Source organism: Syngnathus leptorhynchus, chromosome 17, assembly GCF_054491065.1.
Source record: "Syngnathus leptorhynchus isolate UIUO chromosome 17, UIUO_Slep, whole genome shotgun sequence".
Taxonomy (NCBI): Eukaryota; Metazoa; Chordata; class Actinopteri; order Syngnathiformes; family Syngnathidae; genus Syngnathus; species Syngnathus leptorhynchus.
The window spans coordinates 8253397-8274546 of NC_141211.1; the positions used below are offsets into that span (position 1 = coordinate 8253397).

Here is a 21150-nt window from a genome sequence, read left to right on the forward strand (position 1 = left end):
TAAAATGTGTATGTGAAAATGAGTCATGTTTCCTTCCATTTAGTCTACTTGCCATTCAAAACTGTTGGAAATTGCTTTATTGTATCCAAAAAAAAACTACAAATTCAGTGATGTATTACTATTTTGTCAATCTGAAGCAAAACCTATGATGATTCATGTTTATTCAAAGTAATTCAGGAGTATCTGTTTTTTCATTATATGCAGTTAGAATTATTGTGCTGGGATGGACTGATTTTATTGATCTATTCTTATTTCATTCCTTAAAAGCAGCTTATGAAAAATTCATCCACAAGGCTGACAAATGCAAGTGCTATAGTAGAATTTAAAATGCATCATCACACGGTCACTTTGTAAAATGCATCACAATGAATGCGATTTTGCACAGCCTCGCCCATTACAAGCTCTGACTGCCACATTGTATAAATATAAAAAGATAACCCAAAACACGATTCTGTCTCGGCCGTCTCATAAATGTTGTTTGGCACGCAGGCTTGGTTGAAAAATCACATTGTTTCTCGTTAAACGAGAGCCAGCAGAGATTTGCTTTGGTTAGCTTGAGGCTATCTGTGAAATCCTGTCTATAACAATGTCTCCAGATTGATCGACCGAGATCAGAGATTGTCTGCAGATATTGTGCAAAAAACTGGGAATTATTGGCTACACCTCACTAATGCTTTAAATCCAGCTGGGTTACAGTTTTCAGAAGTAGTGTGAAGGCACAGAGAGACCATTTCTTTTCTTGTCGCAACTTAGCTGAAAAAAATTTAAAAACAGTTGTCAGATGTGTTATCGATGTTCTGTTCCAAAGACAATCATTTGATATCAATATTTTAAATTTTGTAAAACCTTGGGTTATTTTGAAAACATTATCATGAAAGCCCATGAGCATGGCATATTTTTCTTTGTATTATTATTCCTGAATATATCAGTGCTACCAAAAATAAATGATAGCCAGTTAGAAAATGTGCACAGTATATCTGTGAAGACTTTTTGTTCATTTTCATAAAACCGTGCGGATCAGCTGGACTTCATCTAAAAAGAAATAATAAAAGATTTGATTTTGTTTCATGTTGTGTGTTGTTTTCCTAATGTCTGCTCATTTGTTTGTTTATTGTCTCCACCTGTTCTCAGAAGCCCATAACCTCCTGTCATCCAATCAGCTCCCTTCAGCCAGTCGTCTCTCGACCATGTATGCCTCGTCGTCTCGACCAAATGTGTCCCTCGTTGTCTCGTCAATTTGTGTGTATTTAGTTCCCTGCTTCCGTTCATTCGGTTTTGGTTCCTTGTTGTATTAGTTGTAGAGGAGAATGTTTCCTTGAGTTTCTTTGTTACTTTCAAATTGTTTTTGTTGGCTGAGGAGAATCTATGCGAATGAAAATCGAATGATAATGTGTTTTGTTTTATTTGTACTTTTTGGAGCGCCTGCTTTCTTCCAAATTTGCTTTTGCGTTCACACTCTACTCTGCATTTAACTTTAAAATGCAGTCCACAATCTCAAATCATTAAGTTCTTGCTGTAGTTTGACAGACCTTTTAAACTTGTTTTGAGCACATACGCAAAAAAAATCAGGACAAATAGCCAAGAGTGGGCACAAGCAAAACTATTGAATCCATTACATTAATGCATGTGCAGAATTTTATTTCTTTATATTGATGGCAATATGAGGATGTTTGTGGTAATCATAGCAATATGATTCCACAGCAACTTGGTTAAAAAATAGTGTTTTCTTTTATGTTGATGTTGCAGGGTTTTTTTAATATTAAATTAGGTAATGAGCTTTGGATAGTGATGAATTTTTAAGATTATTGCTTTGATAATGATCCCATATATATATATATATATATATATATATATATATATATATACACACACACTTTTAACAGCATGATATTTCTTTCTTAGACAGCAATACTGTCCTCTTGGCATCCAACAATGCACACTCCCATTTCACAGACAGCCTTATATCTCCTTAAACAAATTTAAATTTACAACTGCTGCTGAAAGCTCCCTCTCACACAGCACATTGATTATCTCCGACACGTCTTAATTCCTCACCAACTGTCTGCTTGAACAGAAACTAATCTTTCTCAAACAAACCTTCCATCAAATTGAAGTCTTACATCCCAGCTCCATCACTCACCCTCTCGGAGACACATAACTCATGAGCTTCACACACACGTCGCCACGTTGTCTACTGTTCTCAATGTTTTTCATTTTAATCACTTTAAATTACAGTGGTCCCTTGAGAAACGAGTCACAAACATTTTATAGATATGACCTGTCATTTTGCAGATTTTTTTGCTCAATTGATATCACTTTACAATAAGCAGCAGTTTGGCAAATATTGAACAATGCAAAAGTTTCAATCTGTTCAATGTCGCGTATGGCTGAGTTCATCTGGTGGTGCAGAAGAACCATAGCTTACGTAGTTGTCTCATATAGAGTGCGAAGAGTTGACAGCCCCCCACCCCTCAACATTTCTGCAGTTCCGCCACATTTGCTTTGACTTGTCAAGGCCCGCTCTTCGTCAACAGATTGCAGAGAAGCTGCTGGATAAACTGGTATAATTTGAAAATGAAACTTGGCAGAACACACAAACTCAGACGAAACACACACACACACACACACAGTCTCTCCGAAAACAAGCACGTCTGAATAACCTCCTGCAGACAGCTGTCCTTGGTGAGAAGCAAAACAAACCAAGAAAGCAAAATAGAGGCAGACATCCATAGTATAGTGAATTTCCATAGAAGAATCTTTCAAGCAACATTTGAACATTTCTAACCGTGATAAAGTGGTTAAAGAGTTGAATGGTAGAGAAATGACAGGAATGGGTTTGCACTTAGCATGCTAAGTGATAAAATCTCATCCCCTTTTTAGTCATCACATTCCTCAATATGAGTTTCCTCTTAACTTCTTTCACAAAAATGACTCAATACATATTGGGCGTCATGACACATCTGACAAAAATCCAATGGCATTGGTAAATCAGGTTTAATTTATAAACAATGGGACAAAATGACAGCTAATTTCCAAGTAAATGTATACAATTCTCTGGAATACTACAGTGGTGCTCTAAGAAATGAACTGAAAATTTTCCACAAGATTGATGCTCCCTCTTCTACTGTTTACAATTCATAAGCTTTCGATACTGTCAGCTGAAGCATAAAATAAATAAACTTAATGAGTTGAATTTTTTGCACATGACTGGTTAAGGAAGATTAGAAAAGTAGAAAACGGGTGCAGACAACTGTGTAGCTCAAGCAATCACTGATGAGCAGTCAGGACCGACCGTTGGTTGATAATTGGTTGAACGCTGTTAGAAAAGCGAAATTACCTTTTACCCCAGTTACATCCTGAATCCGATAAAATTAAAAATGTCATATAACAAGTCGACCTTTGGCCTCAGTCACATCACTGTCAAAATACAGAAATGCCAGACAATATATTAGCGTGATTTACATTCATGCTCTTGAAAAGATAACACGCCTGGTTGGCCATGATACATTGGTGTGCGTGTGCGTGTGTGTGTGTGTGTGTGTGTGTGTGTGTGTGTGTGTGTGTGTGTGTGTGTGTGTGTGTGCGTGCGTGTGTGCGTTCATGTGTGTGCGTGCGTGCGTGTGTGTGCGCGTGTGTTACATCCTTATTTAGAAAACAATTATATCGTATGTATGTATCCATATAATTTCTTTTGGCTCTCGATTATGTAATTTTACTGACCATTGTTTGCAGACAGAAGAAAATTGTAAGCATGTGACTTTGTTCTTCAAAACCTACAATCAGAGCACAGTAAGGCAAATCACAGAGAGCGCGATTGAATGGAAATTAGAAACGATCACTGGGTTTACTTCAAGTGACAGAGTACCGGTAGTTGTTCCTGTGCATAATGGGCATCTGACAAAAATAGACCTGTTAGGTTTTGTTTTGTTTACCATTCTGGAAAATGTCATTCAAGGTGACTTATAGGTAGCATTGACTTTCTTTTTTTTTCATAAATGAATATTGTGATATTGTTCAGGTGCACTTTGATATTCAATTATTTCTATATTACTGTCATGGAGTACAGTGACTGTATCATACTGAGGCTAACTCTTCTGATTTCCCAAGCTAATGACATTTAATCAATTTACTGGCAAACTGTTTCATGAATCCATTTAGGTCAGGATGAGTAATAAGAGAATGGAGACAGTAGATTTAATTTTAAGAAGTTTGGGACAAGGTCAAGTGAAGAGGGGAAAAAAAAAAAAAGCAGGTGAATGAAAATAATTATAATAATAAAAAAAAGTCCAGGAGCAGAATCTTTTAGTAATCCATCCATTAGGATAATGTGCATGCAAAAAATACTCAAAAACAGAGATCTCACTTCTGAATGAAAGCAGCTTAAAATGTACGCAACTGGATGCACAATTGAGATCAACATTCATTTACTTACTGAAAAAGTCAAAAGATCAAATGATTTACACAATTCCACAAAATGCGTACAATTATGATCACAAAAATAAGTGATTGTGCTTTTCTAACCCAAAGTAGAACAAACCATACAAGGACGCAAGATGTACATCACTAAGAAAACATTAACACTGTCACATAAAATTTCAATTTGAAGCACTTCTGTGGCAGTCAACAATTTACAAGCTGTCTGGAAATGACACAAGCTTTTTTTAGAATACACAAGTAACGCTCATTATGAAGAATAGTTTTGTAGACAATCACATCAGCCATAACGTGCGCATTTATCTTACATCATCGGCTGAAGTTCAGGTCAGCCAGAATAAAGTCCACAGACATAAACATGAACACTTTTTTTTTCAAACCAACATTGAGTGAGAAATTCAATATAGAAAAACAGCATTTATTGTGCAGTAATTTACTAGTTGTGTTTGTTGTTTTAGTTTTGCCCACACCACCGACCCCGAGTCGTTCAGTGAGGCAGCTGTCGGAGCAGCTGTTATGGTGTCATCAAAAGGCTTCTCAGCTTCTCAGGAACTAGGAAAAGAGAGAACAAAGTGTGTTGCTAGACAAAATGTTGAACTCAATCCTAGTTGTTATTAATTCATACTCCATTTTTCTGGCACTTGGAATCCTTTATTTTTCCTCAAAAATCAGCAGTGCGCCTTATAATCAGATACTCCTTACGTTTGGATGTTGACCTATTTGTTATACTGGTGTGTTTCGCCTGATTTACAGAAATCTGCCTTCTAACCTGGTGTGCCTTATATCCCGTGCAGGCTAAACAAGGGAAATTTCCTAAAATACACCCGTTCATTGAGACTTGGGCCTTATAACTCACCTCACCTCTCTGCTAAATGTTTCTGTTATATCCTAACGCTTCTGTTTGTTTTGATTCGTGGCTTACCTCATCTACCACCGGAGACTCCATCTGTCCTCTGTGTTTGATCCTCGAGTCTTCACAAAGTATAAAGTTGGATGCATTGGGGTCATTAGGCTCATTTTCAGCTGGACCTGATGGCAAAGCGGTACGATTGTACAGAAGAATGTCCCCATATTCTGATGGAGGGGGAAGAGAAGCATTTTGAGGATGACTAATCCATAGATGTGACATGCTGCAACACTTTCCATCTGGTACCTGAGTGTTGCTTGCTTTTGCCACCTTCGTTTCCGCTTGGTTGAATCTTGTCAATGACCTGGCTCTCTCCCTCCTCAAATGGAGCCTCTCTGACCCGGTGAGTCCCGGTGCTGCCTCTTCGGCCTCGGGTTTCTCCAGATCCCATCCGGGGTAAGGTGGCCCCCCTTACTCTCGAGTCGCTATGGGACATTTGACTGGGGAAATTCAGAGGCATGAACGAATCTGGAGAGGCAGGGGAGTAAAGTAGAGCACAGGCAAATTAATTAGATCACATTCCCCGTATCAACTATTTTTCCATGTTTTACCGTCATTGAAGACATCTTTGGAATGGTAGCTTGGCTGAACACACTGGTTCTGCTTAAACCTTCTGGGCCTTTTCTGCATTATTGCAGGACTCATGTTGCTGTCTGTTGACATGGGACTGCTGGGCCGCTGATGTCGCTGCCCTGAGGTGTAATTGAAAAATGAATTTGTGTGTAGGTAAGAATTTAAACACGCAAGATCATTTCGCCATATCAAATGGTTTCTTGAGCTATTTATCTTATTTTTGTAAGAAGAAATCTGATCCAAAGTATGCTTGAGCTCCATAAAGTCACCTCACCTGACTCCTCTGGGTATCTGCACATACGCACGCCTTCTGGCTGGCTGAAATCTCCATCCGTGAAGAAAGATCCTTCTGAGGTGCTGACAATGCTGGACCTGCCTGATGATAAGTTCTCCTCAGATGCAGAGCCCCAGCTGTTTACCATGGACCCTGTGACCGATCTATCCAGCTCCCCTGTGCTGGAGGCTGGGGTCTGTTCCAGCCTGTGGAAAAGCAGTTTGTGCGGGGAGTTATGAGGCAACTTTTGTTTGAGCTGTTGGTTTTTGTGCAGATGGTAGTGGTTTTCGGTAAGCGTTGTCTCGTCTTCCGCATCGTCGTCTTGTTCATCACTTTCCATGTACGGAGGGTTGGAGCTGTCAAGAGATGGCAAGAGTGATTTGAAGCTTTTAAAAGCCACTCACTGAACATTTTCGCTATACAGTAATCCCTCCTACTTCGCGGCTTCAACTATCGCGGCTTCGCTATATCGCGGGTTTTCAAAAATGCGGAAATGAATTATTTTATCGCAGAAATTTCATCATTTCACGAGGTTTCGCGGCCACTTGAGTTTCTTCATTTTCCTTTAATAATGATAGCTTACGTTTAAAAGTGAAATGAATAAATTAAAGAGTCAGTACAGTATACTTTATCGTCACATGTGACTTCAGGGCGTTCTCGCTGTTGTATATTTTGGACTAACTCATGTTCCGTAGTGGGAAAACCCCGGATGTGGGAGGGGGAGCTTCGGGGACGTTCAGTGTCGCGATGTACGGCCAGTGAACTGACTGTGATGAAAGGAATAAAGCAGTACCCATCACGTCGTTGTCCGAACCATGCTTGCTACATCAGAACCTGGAAAATAGTAAAGATATAACACTCTCCACCGGCGGTGGCCTTCATCTGGACATAGCAATACACTGTTAGTCTCGTCGCTAAGGCATGAATGCGGAGCGCACAGTCCATTGATATGAAAGTCCCCTAGCAGCGAGCTGGTTGATGTCAGCGATAAAAATAGAATATCTTCCAAGAATAGCTCAAAAAAATCTAGTTTCTATTTCGCGGAAATTCCCATTTCGCGGTTGGGTCTGGAACGTAACCCCCGCGAAGTAGGAGGGATCACTGTAGTGGCAGACTTTTTTTTATATTGGGTATCATAAACTGCACAGGTTGTATTTAATCTCTATGTAATATTTTATTGTTTTGTTACCTGAGATGATTGTTTCCATCATGCATACCATTGCTCATGATTCCGTGTGGATGTGTGGCAGTTTGGCAACTATTAGACATGTCAGGGGGAGATGATGCTGCCCCTCTAATTGGTGGAACTGGGCAGCCTTCTGTTCTTTTCTCTGGATCATAGCTGGGGAAAAAAAAGACTACTTACATGTTGACCAACAGATACGGGTGAATTTAGTGTAAATCAATAAAAAAAGATTGTCTGCCCATTAGCGGTTAACATTTTTGGTTTCAAACTGAAAACAACTTTCCTCACTGTCTATTAGTAAACCAGATTTTATTTGAATGCGTCATTTTTGCACTCGAGATTTGTTAATAATGAAAATAGAAGTCCACCTCTTCTCCATGGGGAGACTGTACTCATCACCGTTCCAGGCAATAGCATGAGGAGGAGAAAGAGCATCTCCCCAGCTAACTGCAGTATGTTTTGGAGTCTTCATGGCCCGAGGTCCTTTCTTATGGTTTTGACTTCCTGAGAAATTAGTAGAAAAGTCAAAGAGTGCACCTTTTGGCTTGATTTGTTTCAAAGCGCTATAGCCCTGAGCGGTCGTTACCTGAGGTGCTGTTGCTACCCCTGTCTGAGCTGTGATGCGAGCCTCCCATACTGTGATCTTGGTTATGGTTGTAGGGGCTGCTTTTGTGATGTACTAAGCCTTCATTTCCTTCTAGATGATCTGAACAAAGAGGAGTGTTAAAATGTGGAGTTCATTTTATTCTCTCTATCAAATTTGGTCCTACTTTACCTTTATTACGAACGTTTTGCTCTATGATGTTGTATTGCATCTGTGTGGCCATCTCTTTTGGTAGAGGAGGAGGATTTGGTGGCTGATTCCAGCAGGGCATATTCGTAGGCTCCGACGTATGAGTCTTGTTTTTAATATTGGCCTGGATAAGTTGGGTGGTAGCATAGGGGATCGGTTCATAGCCATCTGAGGAATCTCCTCCTGGACTTGCATAGCACAGGTTGGAATTGTTGAATGTCTTGATTTCATTGAGCTTGTTGCTGAGGTTGACATCCGTATAAAAAGTTGTCTCAGAGCCAAGCTGTCCCCCGTGTGTGTCGTCCGGGTGCTTTCCATAGTTGGCGATGCAATCGGCTTAAGAGGACATATAACAGCGGCAATAATAGAAATGAAAACACAGTTCTTCCCAGTTATTATGATTGATGACACAAAGCATGTCAGAGACCCGACACGCACTAACCTGGTCGGCTGTATGTTGTCACGTTACTGTCACTGGTGCCGTTACCGTTATTGCAGCAGTTGATGCTGCAGTCTTTATGATTGGCACATGCATTGGGCCAATTGTCCGGCAGCCACATCTGGTTCAGAGGTTCACCCATGCCGAGAAGGCCGGGCCTGCAACCCAGAGGGGCCATCACTCAAAACCTCCCTCTTTCATATCTTTAATGAGCATGACAACTTTTACAATAGGTAGACAACACCTCCTAGCGTTTCAACGATGCAGCTGCAATACAATTCCAAAAAGACTCAAAATATCGCTTGCCTGCCAGCGCTGCACACAGATTCTCCTCTTTGATATGCAACTGAAAAATAAGGTGGAAAAACATTTATTGTTGATGAGCTGTCACAAACAGGAAGTGCCGGAGGCAAAGAAGAAATACGGCAGACAAGAAAAGTCAGGAGTTTACGCCAACTTTAGTTAGGGCATGAAGTCTGACTTGGTCACATAGGAGGGAAAAAATAAATAAATTCTTTATACGCAATGTCTTGATGTCCCAATTGATCTGAACATCTTAACAAATGATATAATTGTATTGTTTTTACCTGTTGGTGTGAAAGTGAACGATGGCACTGAAGGAAAAGAAAAAAAAGTTAATTAATTAACATGGTAAGCAGCAACAATAGCTACTCATCCCTTCATTTATCTGATGCTGTGTGCCCACCATATTGATGATGAGCTCTAAGTCAAAGATTTAAAAAGCACGCAATCAATCATCAATATCTATCTTAGGCATGTGAAAAGGTTAATCAGAGACTTGAAGGAGAAGGAAAATTTAGCACTGGAATTGCACTGAAGGTAATGGCAGGTTGACAGGTATGTGTGTCTAAACACAGCAGTGAGAAAATGACGTTCAAGCATCGAAAGGTCAGCCTTCAAATGTCTGTGTTGCGAGCATGCGGCAGGTCTTAATTGTGTCTGAAGACTCAGTGCCAAAAGATAGATTAGAAAACATTATTCCCACGTCTTTGACCAACTAATAACCAATTTGAAACATGTTTTAATGTCATGAATAAAAATAGATTCCGTGTTTAAACATAAGTCACCTCTAAAGGATGATTATTAGGCCAATTTTGCAGATCTCTCTTTCTGAAGCCTTGTATGTTCTATGTGGATGTTAGCTTTTACAAACTATTGACCAATCTTAAGTATTGATAAGGCCTTACTCTCTGATGATGCAACATTATTTGTTGAACGGTTCTTGTCTCCTGATAAGTGATTATTATGTAGGTACGTGGATTCCGCCCGACGCCAATGATATGCACATTGATTTATATAAATATATCATCGACATATAGATCACACACCCTTGCGGATGCCAGTGTACGTGCTGCTGAGGCCACTTCTCTTCTTGCGGTGACGGTACAGCCACACACTGAAAATCATAAGAACGAACCAGCAGGTGGCGCCAATGCCTGCAATAAATGCTGGTTGCTTCACCACGTCTGAAATGTGTGACAATGTGTCCTTTTCCTCACTCAGATCCATCATCTGACCAGCAGAGTCTAGAAAACAAAAAGACATGACACATTGGTTAAAGTCTAGAAATGTTGCTTCAGTGTGATGGTTATACAACACGGTGACTATTCTTTAGCATCTGCCAAACAGTTTTGAAGTTACTCTCACTTCTTCCATGTACTGAGTTCCCCGCCACACCTTACTTTTTTTTTTTTTACTTTACTACAAAAACAAATCTCCTGTTAACCTACTTTATAATGTGTTCCACACTGCCATACAAGTGTAATGGCTCGGAGCCAAATACTATTTACGATTCAGGACTCTTACCAAACTGAAAGAACATGACCTTGCTCTTGACCCCAGGTCCGGCACCATTGCTTGCCGCGACCTCCACACTGTAGCGAATCCCCGGTGCCAAACCGGGAACCAGTACAGAGAAGGTGTAGCTGTCGACAGATTGGTTCACGTGATAGCGACTCTCATTACCCAGGCACCAGATCTGTCAAAAAAAAGACACAGTGAGAAAGAGAAGATAACAGTGATTGCCTTAGGGACATCAGTGGTACCTCAAAGACACAGTTTAGACTTTAAATTGAATACACATGACTGTAAGCGTGACTTGAGGGGAGCAAAGGACAGGTATTCTTTTCACACCTTGTACTCCTGAATGACTTGTGCCTCCTCGGGGACTGGAGGTGCTTTCCACGATACGAGGATTGCAGTACCATTGGTATCGCTCTTTGTTACCGTAACATCCTGCGGTGCTCGTCTTGGCGCTACAAAAAGAACAGATGCAGATATGTAAATACTAACTCGGCGAAGATACTAATAACGAAAATACACACCTATAATAATGAGTAAAACTAAAAATGAGCAATTCACCTTCTTCCATCGTTCTGATCACCTTCACCTCACTGTCGGCTCCCTGGAATTCGTCAAAAAAGGGCCGCACTTTGAACTCATAGATGGCGCCTTTCTTGAGCTGACCGATCAACACGCCGTCCTTATGTGAGGCACGTACATCCAGGACACTCCACTGCCCCTCAGGTTGACCGTGCTCAGCTGAGGGCCTGTACAACAGCTTGTAGCCTTGAATGTACACAGAGTGATGCACAACCTGGTGCAGAAAAAAAAAAACATCAATGTCAATTTCACGCCACAACAAAGAGACTATATAAGGATCTCAGTCTATATTGAATCAAATTAAAATGAGGCTTTGCTCCCATTTTATTTTTCATTCCGGAGAAGCCAATTAAACCTGAATGATGCTCACAAACGTAACCATGGCAACTGAAGCAGAGCAACACTCAACTGCCCAACAACGATCCGTAAAATGTAACCACTTGTAAACATTATGCTTAATTCTCACAACAAAGGCTGTGTCAAAGTTACTTCAGTCCACTTACCATCCAGTTTACCCGGACCGCAGAGGATGACACAACCGTGGGAGTGTTTAGGTGGATCACCACATCCTCCAACTCCCTCTGAATGTGACTTGGGTCTGTTCCCTCAGCTGTATAAGTGCTGTCTTTTAGTCACAAAAAGAGACAAAAACACTGTGGTTATGTTCAAATGGGAACTAAAATGTATATTCCGAGAATGTTCCCACTGACCGAGCGTCCGGATTGAATCCGAAATGGTACTGGGGTCGCTGAGGCCGTAAGCGTTGACAGCTCTGATCATAAAAAGGTAAACGGTGCTAGGTTTCAGGTTCTTCAGGACATAAGTCTGCATCTGCACATGCTCGGCTAAAGTCACCCATCTGCTGCCTAAAGTATGACTGCAGAAGAAATGAAAACACAATATATTCAATGTTATATAGATAATGTGTGGGAAATGTATTGTGAGGTTGAACCAAAGATATTCTCGAGACATCTCACCTGAATGCCTCTATTAGGTAAGATGTAGGCGTTGCACCACCATTGGGGCTGGCTTTCCATGAAAGAGTGACAGAAGTGGGGCTAACGTCAGTAATCTCTGGTTTTGTTGGGGCACCGGGCAGCATGGCGGGACCTGAAGGTCCACTGGTCTGGACAATGACTCCAAACTCTGACATGTACAAAAATATACGTTCCGTTACTAAAAAACTGGTTGAATTGGAGTATTGCCGGATTTGTTTGTGGCAAGGATATAGTATTGTGTTAAAATCGTTCATCTCACTGCTCCGACATGGCGCAATATTAAGAAATCTATTGGTTTATAGTTTTAAACTGTTTTCCATTTCTAATCCCATCATAGACCCTTAAGTAACATTTACATACCCTCTACTTGTAAATATGCTGTCCAGGAGGCCTCTCCATTGGGACTAGAAGCCACACAAGTATAGAAGCCGGTATCTCCAAGCTGAGGAATTAAATGAAAAAAATGTTGCCTCGGATAAGTGATCATTATCAAATCCAATAATTGTGTCCGACTGTACCTTTGTGTAGCGAATCTCAAGTGAGCCGCTTTCTGCTATGGACATACGTGTGTCCAGCGGTGACAGCACGGCACCGTCCTTCTTCCAGTGTACCGACAGAGGTGGCATCCCAGCTGTATGGCAAGTCAACACCGCTGTGGTGTCCACAGGAACCGTCTGATTGACCGGGCCCTGTCTAATTACAGGGGGAGGTAGCTCTGAGCCAGCTACAGGAAAGAGGAGAAAGCAAGGACATGGATGAAAATACCCATTGATTCCAAACGCAATAAATATTCAGGTTAAGATTTTTATTTATTCCTCGCAACAGAAACTCCAAACAGGCATTCTTTTTTTGTTGTTTTGCACAAGTAGATTAATCATTAAAAAAAAAAAAAAATACACAACTGGTCGATTAATCCTTTTATTGCCCAACTGATAAAGATTCAATTCTGTGGATAATATAGCTGCGCTATAATAGCAAACGTTTAACTGATGTCCGAGCCATTCTGAGAGTGAAAACGCTGCCTCAAATTGAAAAAAACGATAAGATATGGAAGATATTTAGAGGAAAGTTGCTAAAGCGAGAGAACAATAGAAGGATGTGCAGCCAGTGGAGGAAAAAGAAATCAACTTCTCCCCTCCAGCAGAGCAACTAATCATTCGTTCGACACTAGGTAGTGATGGAGGTGGCTTCGAGCGCAGCCTTACTAAGATAACACAGCTCTCCCTCTTCACTTCCCATCTTCCATTTTAAAGCCCGGTGAAATGGGACAGGGCTTCTAAATAAATAAGACTAACCAAAAAAAGTTGATGGGAACATGCCTTTAAAACCGCCGGAGGTATTACCAGCTGGTTATTTCCATACAAATGTGGCCCTCCAAATGGGGATGAAAGAGATGTAGCGAGATGGAGAGAGGGAGAGGGGGAGAGAGAGAGAGAGAGAGAGAGAGAGAGAGAAAAGTGCTAATAGATCACAGCAAAATGGGGGAAAAAACACCCTATGTTTCTTGATTCGTATTACCTCGACCAGCTTTCATAGTGTAGATGCCTCATTTTCTTTTTAAAGCCACTGCAAGGGTGCTGACGAGTGAAAGCTGCAGTCTACCTCCAAACTAGCCAGTAAACCCTCGGGCAGTTTCTTTCATTAATTTTGAATATATACAGACAAAGAAACATGCACATGTGAGCACATGAGTCATTGAACAACGTTTAACCCTTTGCTGCTGAATGCAAATCAGTAATGCGGCAGCCGTGTGTATGTATTCTGATGGCTAAAATAGAATTATGGAGGTCAAAAGACCGGCTCTCGTCACTCACAGTCGGTAACCTCCAACAGTGCTTTGGTAATAACGCTGCCAGCAATATTGAGAGCCTGACAGCTGTACAGGCCGCCATCAGATTGTTGAACATCGGTGATGGTCAAACTGCCCATCTGGGAGACTGACACACGGCTGAAGGGCTGCGGTGCCGAGAACAAGAGACTCTGCGAGGAGAGTTGGAATAAACCCACGAGTTCATTTCAATCATCTTCTTTTGGGAAGAGACAGAAAGGCTGAAGGTCATTCTTACCTCACTGCCCTCCCTCTGCCAGAAGATAGCGGGCTGCGGGTTACCCGTGGCCTCACACTGAAAGGTGACAGTCCTACCTATTGCCGCCACCTGGTTTCTGGGGCGTAAGGCAAATGCTGGTCTCACTGCGGAGGACAAAGAATCGGATTGATGACAAAAAGCTGCAAACACTATTTTCAAAAACGTGTGTGTGCAATATAAACTCTCAACCTTCCTCTGAACAGAGTTACACCGTAAGAGAGTATATAAGCATGGACATACTGTTGCTGGCTGATTGTGGGTGAAGGATGGATGACAAACTTACCAGAGTTGACTATATGGGGGAGAAAACACAGAAAATAACAATGTGATGAGTAATGGAGGCAGATGTAGTTCTAATCCTAATCATGCAAGAGCTGTCACTTTGTTAAATGAGGAAGCATAATGGAATTAGAAAAATAGGTCATTGAAATGAAATAAAATGCCAAAATGTATTTGGCTAAGAAGGTTTGGTGGCTGTGGCAATTGCGCAACATTCACTTTTTGTTCTATTTACATTTTGTGTTGTAGTTTTAATCTCGTGAAGCACATTGTATAGGAAACAAAACGGTCTAAATTACAGAAAAATGTATTCAATTACAGTAGTAAATGGTTAGCTCATGCACATTTGTAACCCTAGAAGACAGGATTAGTTCTCTTCTCTGGCTTATAAGTAGTTGTCATAAATGTCAAGGATTTGGATTTAAAGAAAAACCTTTTTGAGCTGTAGCAAGAGAATGTGTCAAGGGCATTAAATATTAAGGCGGACTGACCGTGAACAGTAAGCATAGCAGATGTTTCAGACTTGCCAAGCATGTTCTCCACCACACATGTATAGGAACCCTCATCTGAAGAGGTCACTTGGCGAACAATCAAAGTGTGGTCTTCTAGGATTTCATATCTAAAAGAATGGAGGGAGGGGGGAGAGGTATTACTAGATGGAAAGGAGAGGTTGAACCATTGTGTTGTCATGTTCAAAAAAAAAAAAAAAAAAGGTAGGTGTAATTTACCTGCCCTTAGGTAGCTCCGAATCATCTTTCCTCCAGCGGACCGTCGGAACAGGATCACCTTGAGCTGCACAGTGGAACTCCACACTCCCGTCTGCCAGCACCACCGCACTGCTGGGCCGCTTGAGGAACGTTGGACGCTCTAGTGGCCAAATATTTCAATCTCAGAATTGTTGACATCATTCCTCTTCCACATCAAAATCATCTTTCACTATAGGTTTCATTACCATGCTTGACGTTCCTTTTTGCACAACAGAGTAGAATCTTCCTATTAGGCCAAATGTATTTTTAAAGATCCTCGTAATGATTACCTGCATGTCTACTTCAAAGGTCATTCGTGGTGTATTACGTTTTGGAGTATTTTCACCTTTGGAGTGCATTCTGCAAGATTATTCCCACAGCCTTGAATAGCTTTATACGGCTTTAGACGGCAGATTCCACACCCCAACCAAGGTCATCTCGCTGGGATACTGATAAGAGCTCAATTCCAATGGGAGATGTTTAGAAAAAGGGGTGGGAGGGATTGAGAATTAAGGCTGAAGGCTAAACTTTGGTTGTGGAAGGGAGTAAAATGTTCTTTAGGATTTTTAACACATTGACCGAAAGGATATTTGGACAAAGTGATGCATTCAGGGACAAAGAATTGCAAAGGTGTTGATGTTACCAAGCACAGTGAGTTCGGCGATTTCACTCTCACGCTCCCCAACCATGTTGGTTCCAACACATATGTATTTTCCTGCGTCGCTCTTCCTGCTGTTAGTGATCATCAGCTTGCCACTGCGGATCTAAACGTAAAAGCACACAGAATATTTACACAGCTGTATTTGGACAAGCCCCTAGCAGCATCTCTCTGCGCATCATTTGTTAGTCACAAAGTGTGCACGATTTGGCCATAACTGCGGAACTGCTCCGTTGTATTAAAACGTGCTACACATGTTTAAATGTGAATAATAGCTTCTTGCTGTACCGTTTGTTCATGTAACCATACTTTATGAGTATCTTATAGTGTAATAATATACCCGTGTACATCTGTATGCATCACAGAACGTACACTGCCTTGAGTCTTTACCAAAGGTCAACCGATAGTTACATAATTCATAGACACTCCGCTTCTTTGTCAAGAGCCCCCTCTGATCTCCTGTCTGCTTACTTTGCCTTTAACAAACTTTTTAACTTTACTATTCTTATATCAGCAAACACACATCACGGTGTTTGCATTTTTTATATTATCCACCCTGCAACCCCGCAGGGCACAAAAGTTGTCTTTATCTGAATGGAAGCCTTGGCGCAAATAGTCTTCACTTCCCACTGTTGTAGATCATACTTGTAGCACAACACAGCAGCAAGCGACTACAATAAGGAAGCAAACACACAAGGCCACAACAAGATGACGACAACCTTCTTTACAAAAATAAGCACTTGGCTTTTAGAATAAAGCTTATTTAATTCAAGGACTTCTTTTAATACTTAGCAGAGGTCAAGAAGTCAAAGGTTAAGGCTGCCCGCTGTGTTGCGCTAGCTAAGGAAGCCGGGGTATTCAGCGTCACGCTGAATAGCAGCTGATGGCCACTCAACAGCATATAGATAGAAACCCTCATTAAATTGATGCTGCGGGGAGATATTCAACATATACCAGAACGAGCCCCTCACCCATAAAAATGATCTGCCGATAATGCAGCTCTAGCATTTGAAAAGTAAAAAAAAACGTGGCTTGTAAGCATTACGCACACCTCTTGTAATTTAGTACATTGTACAGATTCAGTTAATCCTTCCAGTATTCAGTGGCTCCATCTGAGATTTGCGCTATTGGAAAAATAAATAAAAAGATTATGATGCAGGTATTTGTGGGAATTAGGTTTGCTGAGTCTACAACATTAAGATACACAAACCCGTTTTAAAATTAGCAACAGTGCAATGACATCAGCGAACTATCCCTTAAGGGCTGCTAAAACCATCTTCCACTAACATTTGTGGTGTGTTGTACCGATGCACTTTTAGCAACTGATTAAAGAGTCAGCTTGTTTTTTTTCTTCAGGAGTAACCACTTCCTATTTTAGCTGCAATTTCAGTGGCAAGAAAATTGGTTTGTTGAGCCTTTATGTGCAACCCCAAAACCTCAACTTTCAGTCTTGTTCCGCATAAATAAGGTCTGTTGAGATACACGCACTCCGTGATAGCTTAATGGTGCACGTTCAGCATCTTATTGCAAAGTGCAGAGTTGAAACGCAACTTTAATGAAAAACGATACATCGCAGTTGTGTGTAAGAGAACCTTGTAAATACAAACACATCTTTTAAATGCACATAGACACTGGCGGAGCCATGCTTTTTTTGGGGGGGGGGGCTCAGGTGAACAAGGAGATCTCAGTGGTCTCCAAAATATTTTTTTACAAAACTCCAAAGATTCTACAGAAAAAGCTGATAAGCTTTCATTACATATAATATAATGTATAAAATATAATAATATAGAAAAAAAAATCCCTAAAGTGAATTATCTGTCCTGGCACCTGAGGGGGGGAGGCTCCACACATAACTCAGGAAGGGCCGGTACCACCAGTGCGCATACATCACAAAGGAAACAAGGTGGCACTTTTGATCGACTTCTATTTTCTTTGAAAAGTAAATTGTCTTTTAGGTGAACTTTTGTGGCAAAGTCATATTTCCATAGTTGGGAGGACAAAGACAGGCGTGCAAGGAGTACAAAGCAAAAGAAGCCTTTGTATTTGTCTCACAGGAGCCTCTGCATGGTTCTGATCCCTGCCTTTCCTTAAATCACAGCTTGCTGCTGTGTCCATCACAACCCCCGAGAGACACTCTACCTGTCATTGTGCACTAACTGAACTTTCAAACATGCAACACATCAACACAAAGCTCCTTGCCAACACTTATTAAAGACATGAAAGTTTGACATCATGGCTTGTGGTGCACAGCGCATAACGTAATGCCGTACACTGCATCAAATGCAAAGTCGACGTATCTTACTGTAATTCGTTCCTCTCTGTCGTCTATGTTCAAGCCATTTTTTCTCCACGAGATAGTGGGCTCGGGATGTCCACGGGGTGGCTGGCACTCCAGCACTGCGGGCTCACCCACTGCAACCATGACGTCGACTGGGTTCTGTCTGAAGTCATCACGTAGAACTGAAACAGAAAACATCAAAGATGTATATGCATATCAGTCACAGGTTTCATTATTGACTTAGTTGCTTTAATAGCAGGTTGCCAACTTGCAAGCTGACATGTTAATTAAAGTATTGCGAAATAATAACAGATGAAGAACTATAATCCTACTGTGGATGTCCGAAGGTTCCATACTGACCAATATCAACTCGTGAGCTTGAGACAGTTCTGCTGCTGGCAGTGGTAAGCCAACATTATCACATTTCAACAGCAAAGAGGCTGCACACAGAAAATGCGCTCGCTGCCAAAAGTTGAACTGAAGACAAAGGAAAATTGTGTCTGTCCAAAGTTATCCAAACAATGACTATAATTTGCGGTAGTCATTGGCAGCTCATTCTCAAGCTCAATGTACAGCACGTGTCCAAAATCATACCAGAATAAAGTTGGCTGAAAATACCATACTGGTTGAAGATTTGCTGATTTGTGCAGGATGGATTTGAACGTGAAGGAATCCTAAAGCGAAAAGCCAAATTTACTGAAGTGATTTTTGATAGTGATGAGTTGAAGAATGTATTTGAATGCAGGCGCCTAGACTTGAGTGACTGCTCTAAAGCACGCCCGGTCTTAAATTACATGGAAGGGGGTAAGAACCTGAACAAGCCAAGGGAGTTAAGCCAACATAGTCAACAGACCAGCAGTTGAGTTCTCTTAGAAAAGACAGGAAACAATACGAAAAAAGGCATAATCACTCCCAGATGGAGGCAAACACATTCATCCGCGGATTTGTATATGACACTGGGTTCGTTCGACCGAGATGCCAGATGAGACGCTGTCGATATGGGAGAACAAATTGGGATGGCCTCGTAATTGGAGCTACTTTGACCCCTGTATCTTTCGGGGCTAAATTCTGCTGCTGCAATGCTCTGGGCAGGCTTCTGACGGGCTCACTAGTACAGTTGACTGAGCGCTTATGGGAAACAGCTGTCCGGACAGCCCTTTTTCAGCTTCGCCAATAGCATTGTGTCACATGACAAAAGACATTCCTCCTGGGATGCAAAAACATGGTTGAGATTACTTTGGACAGGAAGAAAGTGAGACTATTGCAATCGTGTGTACGGCAGTGTGCATCTGTTTACATGCTTGCTGATTGATCGAGTGATACTATGTATATTCTAGAGATGATGGAAATTAGGTTACACATCTGCTTTCTCTGTTGTGTCATCATTTGTAAGACTGCTCCCGCAAATCTCAAAATGTATTTGTTTGTAGTCGAGTAAAGGGAGCTAGCAATTGTTAGTAATATACTATGTACAGTCAAAAGTCAAAGTCCGCTTTATTGTCAATTTCTTTACATGTTAAGACACACAAAGAGATGGAAATGACGTTTCCCACCGTCCCACGGTGACTAGACACAGTACACAACACTTACAATCAAATAGCACAAAGAGTAAAAACCAACAGACAAGAGCAATGAATAACCCAAATAAATAAACAATAAATTAATAAATAGACAAATAAAAGCAGCAAAATGGAGCAAGCGTGCTAATAGCAGACATACAGTATATACTTTTTATACCTATACGTATAGATATATGTATAGGTGTACGTATATGTATACGTATCCGTATGTATATGTACATGTACGTATGTATATATTTGCATCTTTCCCTTTGACAAATATAAACATTAAAGGCAGTAAATAAGAAAAATAATCTTAGACATTAATATTGGCACGGCCCTCTCCTGAAATGTTCGGACCACTCGGGTGATTAAATTTTCAGGATTTCACTTTTTTTTTTTTTTTCAGGAACATTTTCCCACACCCACCCCCCTCCCCCCCATCCCTCATAGGTATCATACAATGAATGTTTCTCCCATATCGAGTTGCCAAAGTTTCTCTGCATTTTCTGTAGATTTTGGGGAGTTTTTTCTAAAGTAGTTTAGCTGTGGTTTTGCAGATTCACTGAGATAGCTTTGGACACCTCATCCCCACCCTAAGTAAAAAATTCCAAGCTTCGCAAGTGTTTATATGATTCTCTTCATACAAGAGACAAATGTAAACAATTGATTCATTAATTACTTGATACACACTGTACGTTTTATGTTTTCATGTTGAAAACAAAAAGAAGGAATGCTGACAAGGTATACAAATAAGCAGAATTGCAGAAACCCACTTTTGACTTTCCATGAATGTTTTGTTATTCTTTAACAACCTATCGCCACACCTCCCGAAGCCAACCCAGTGTGCCTGTTTAGTTGGAGCTTTGCACCTCTCACTCTGTGGATCTGATCCCCTCCAGATGAGAATCTCATGGCCCACTTCAAAGCAATAGCCCTTGGCCTCGCTTCCCTGGATCTGACAGTGTCTGACTTGTTAGTCCTCTGGAGCTTGAGCCTACTGCAGCAGAGCGCCAATAATCCTCTCGGCAGAATCCAACTGGAGGAACACAATCTAGCCCGCAGACGGTGACGGACAGTGTACACATAGCAACCTTGTCACCTGACATCACCGCATGAGGTGATCACCTTTTGAAATTGAGCCAAAATGACTCTGCTAATTGCTCTTGAGCCCTGCATTCAGAGACTCAAAAGACTGTGTTCATGAAAACACGGATGTAACAAATATTACAAGACTCTGGACAACGAAAAGTGTTTCGAACAAAACAACAGAGAGGGTCGTACTGCTGGGCATATTTTGCCCACTCGTTTTCAGGTATATTGTAATCAATCCGCATGTGTTTAACGATACAATTTTCAAGTAATAAAAATAATTAGTCTAATATTTGCTTCTGTTCATCAAATGGCTAATTACTGGTTTATCATCAAACCTGAAGATTATACCTAACCCAATTACAAGACTTACAAGACATTTCCAATGTCTTAGAAAAAAAAGAAAGTTCAAATTTCATGAACCCACCTTCAGTCAAACATTCC

The 21150-nt window shown here is 41.0% G+C and overlaps 1 protein-coding gene across 1 annotated transcript in view; it reads right to left on the reverse strand.

Annotated features, from left to right (window-relative positions):
- Positions 1 to 4177: 4177 nt before the first annotated feature.
- LOC147043610 (roundabout homolog 1-like) overlaps positions 4178 to 21150 on the reverse strand; it is a 42472-nt gene continuing 25499 nt past the window's right edge. The window contains exons 3-29 of the mRNA XM_085935531.1: positions 18080 to 18237; positions 15763 to 15883; positions 15102 to 15240; positions 14865 to 14992; positions 14074 to 14198; positions 13822 to 13987; positions 12526 to 12731; positions 12368 to 12449; positions 11987 to 12155; positions 11720 to 11886; positions 11513 to 11634; positions 10989 to 11223; positions 10761 to 10882; positions 10434 to 10605; positions 9956 to 10153; positions 9194 to 9220; positions 8913 to 8952; positions 8610 to 8764; positions 8150 to 8503; positions 7961 to 8080; positions 7743 to 7878; positions 7378 to 7530; positions 6189 to 6544; positions 5893 to 6033; positions 5588 to 5809; positions 5357 to 5508; positions 4178 to 4986 (exon numbers count right to left, since the gene is read on the reverse strand). Coding sequence (XP_085791657.1) covers positions 4972 to 4986; positions 5357 to 5508; positions 5588 to 5809; positions 5893 to 6033; positions 6189 to 6544; positions 7378 to 7530; positions 7743 to 7878; positions 7961 to 8080; positions 8150 to 8503; positions 8610 to 8764; positions 8913 to 8952; positions 9194 to 9220; positions 9956 to 10153; positions 10434 to 10605; positions 10761 to 10882; positions 10989 to 11223; positions 11513 to 11634; positions 11720 to 11886; positions 11987 to 12155; positions 12368 to 12449; positions 12526 to 12731; positions 13822 to 13987; positions 14074 to 14198; positions 14865 to 14992; positions 15102 to 15240; positions 15763 to 15883; positions 18080 to 18237 — 4181 coding nt within the window. The 3' untranslated portion in view covers positions 4178 to 4971. The remainder of the gene's footprint in view (positions 4987 to 5356; positions 5509 to 5587; positions 5810 to 5892; positions 6034 to 6188; positions 6545 to 7377; positions 7531 to 7742; positions 7879 to 7960; positions 8081 to 8149; positions 8504 to 8609; positions 8765 to 8912; positions 8953 to 9193; positions 9221 to 9955; positions 10154 to 10433; positions 10606 to 10760; positions 10883 to 10988; positions 11224 to 11512; positions 11635 to 11719; positions 11887 to 11986; positions 12156 to 12367; positions 12450 to 12525; positions 12732 to 13821; positions 13988 to 14073; positions 14199 to 14864; positions 14993 to 15101; positions 15241 to 15762; positions 15884 to 18079; positions 18238 to 21150) is intronic.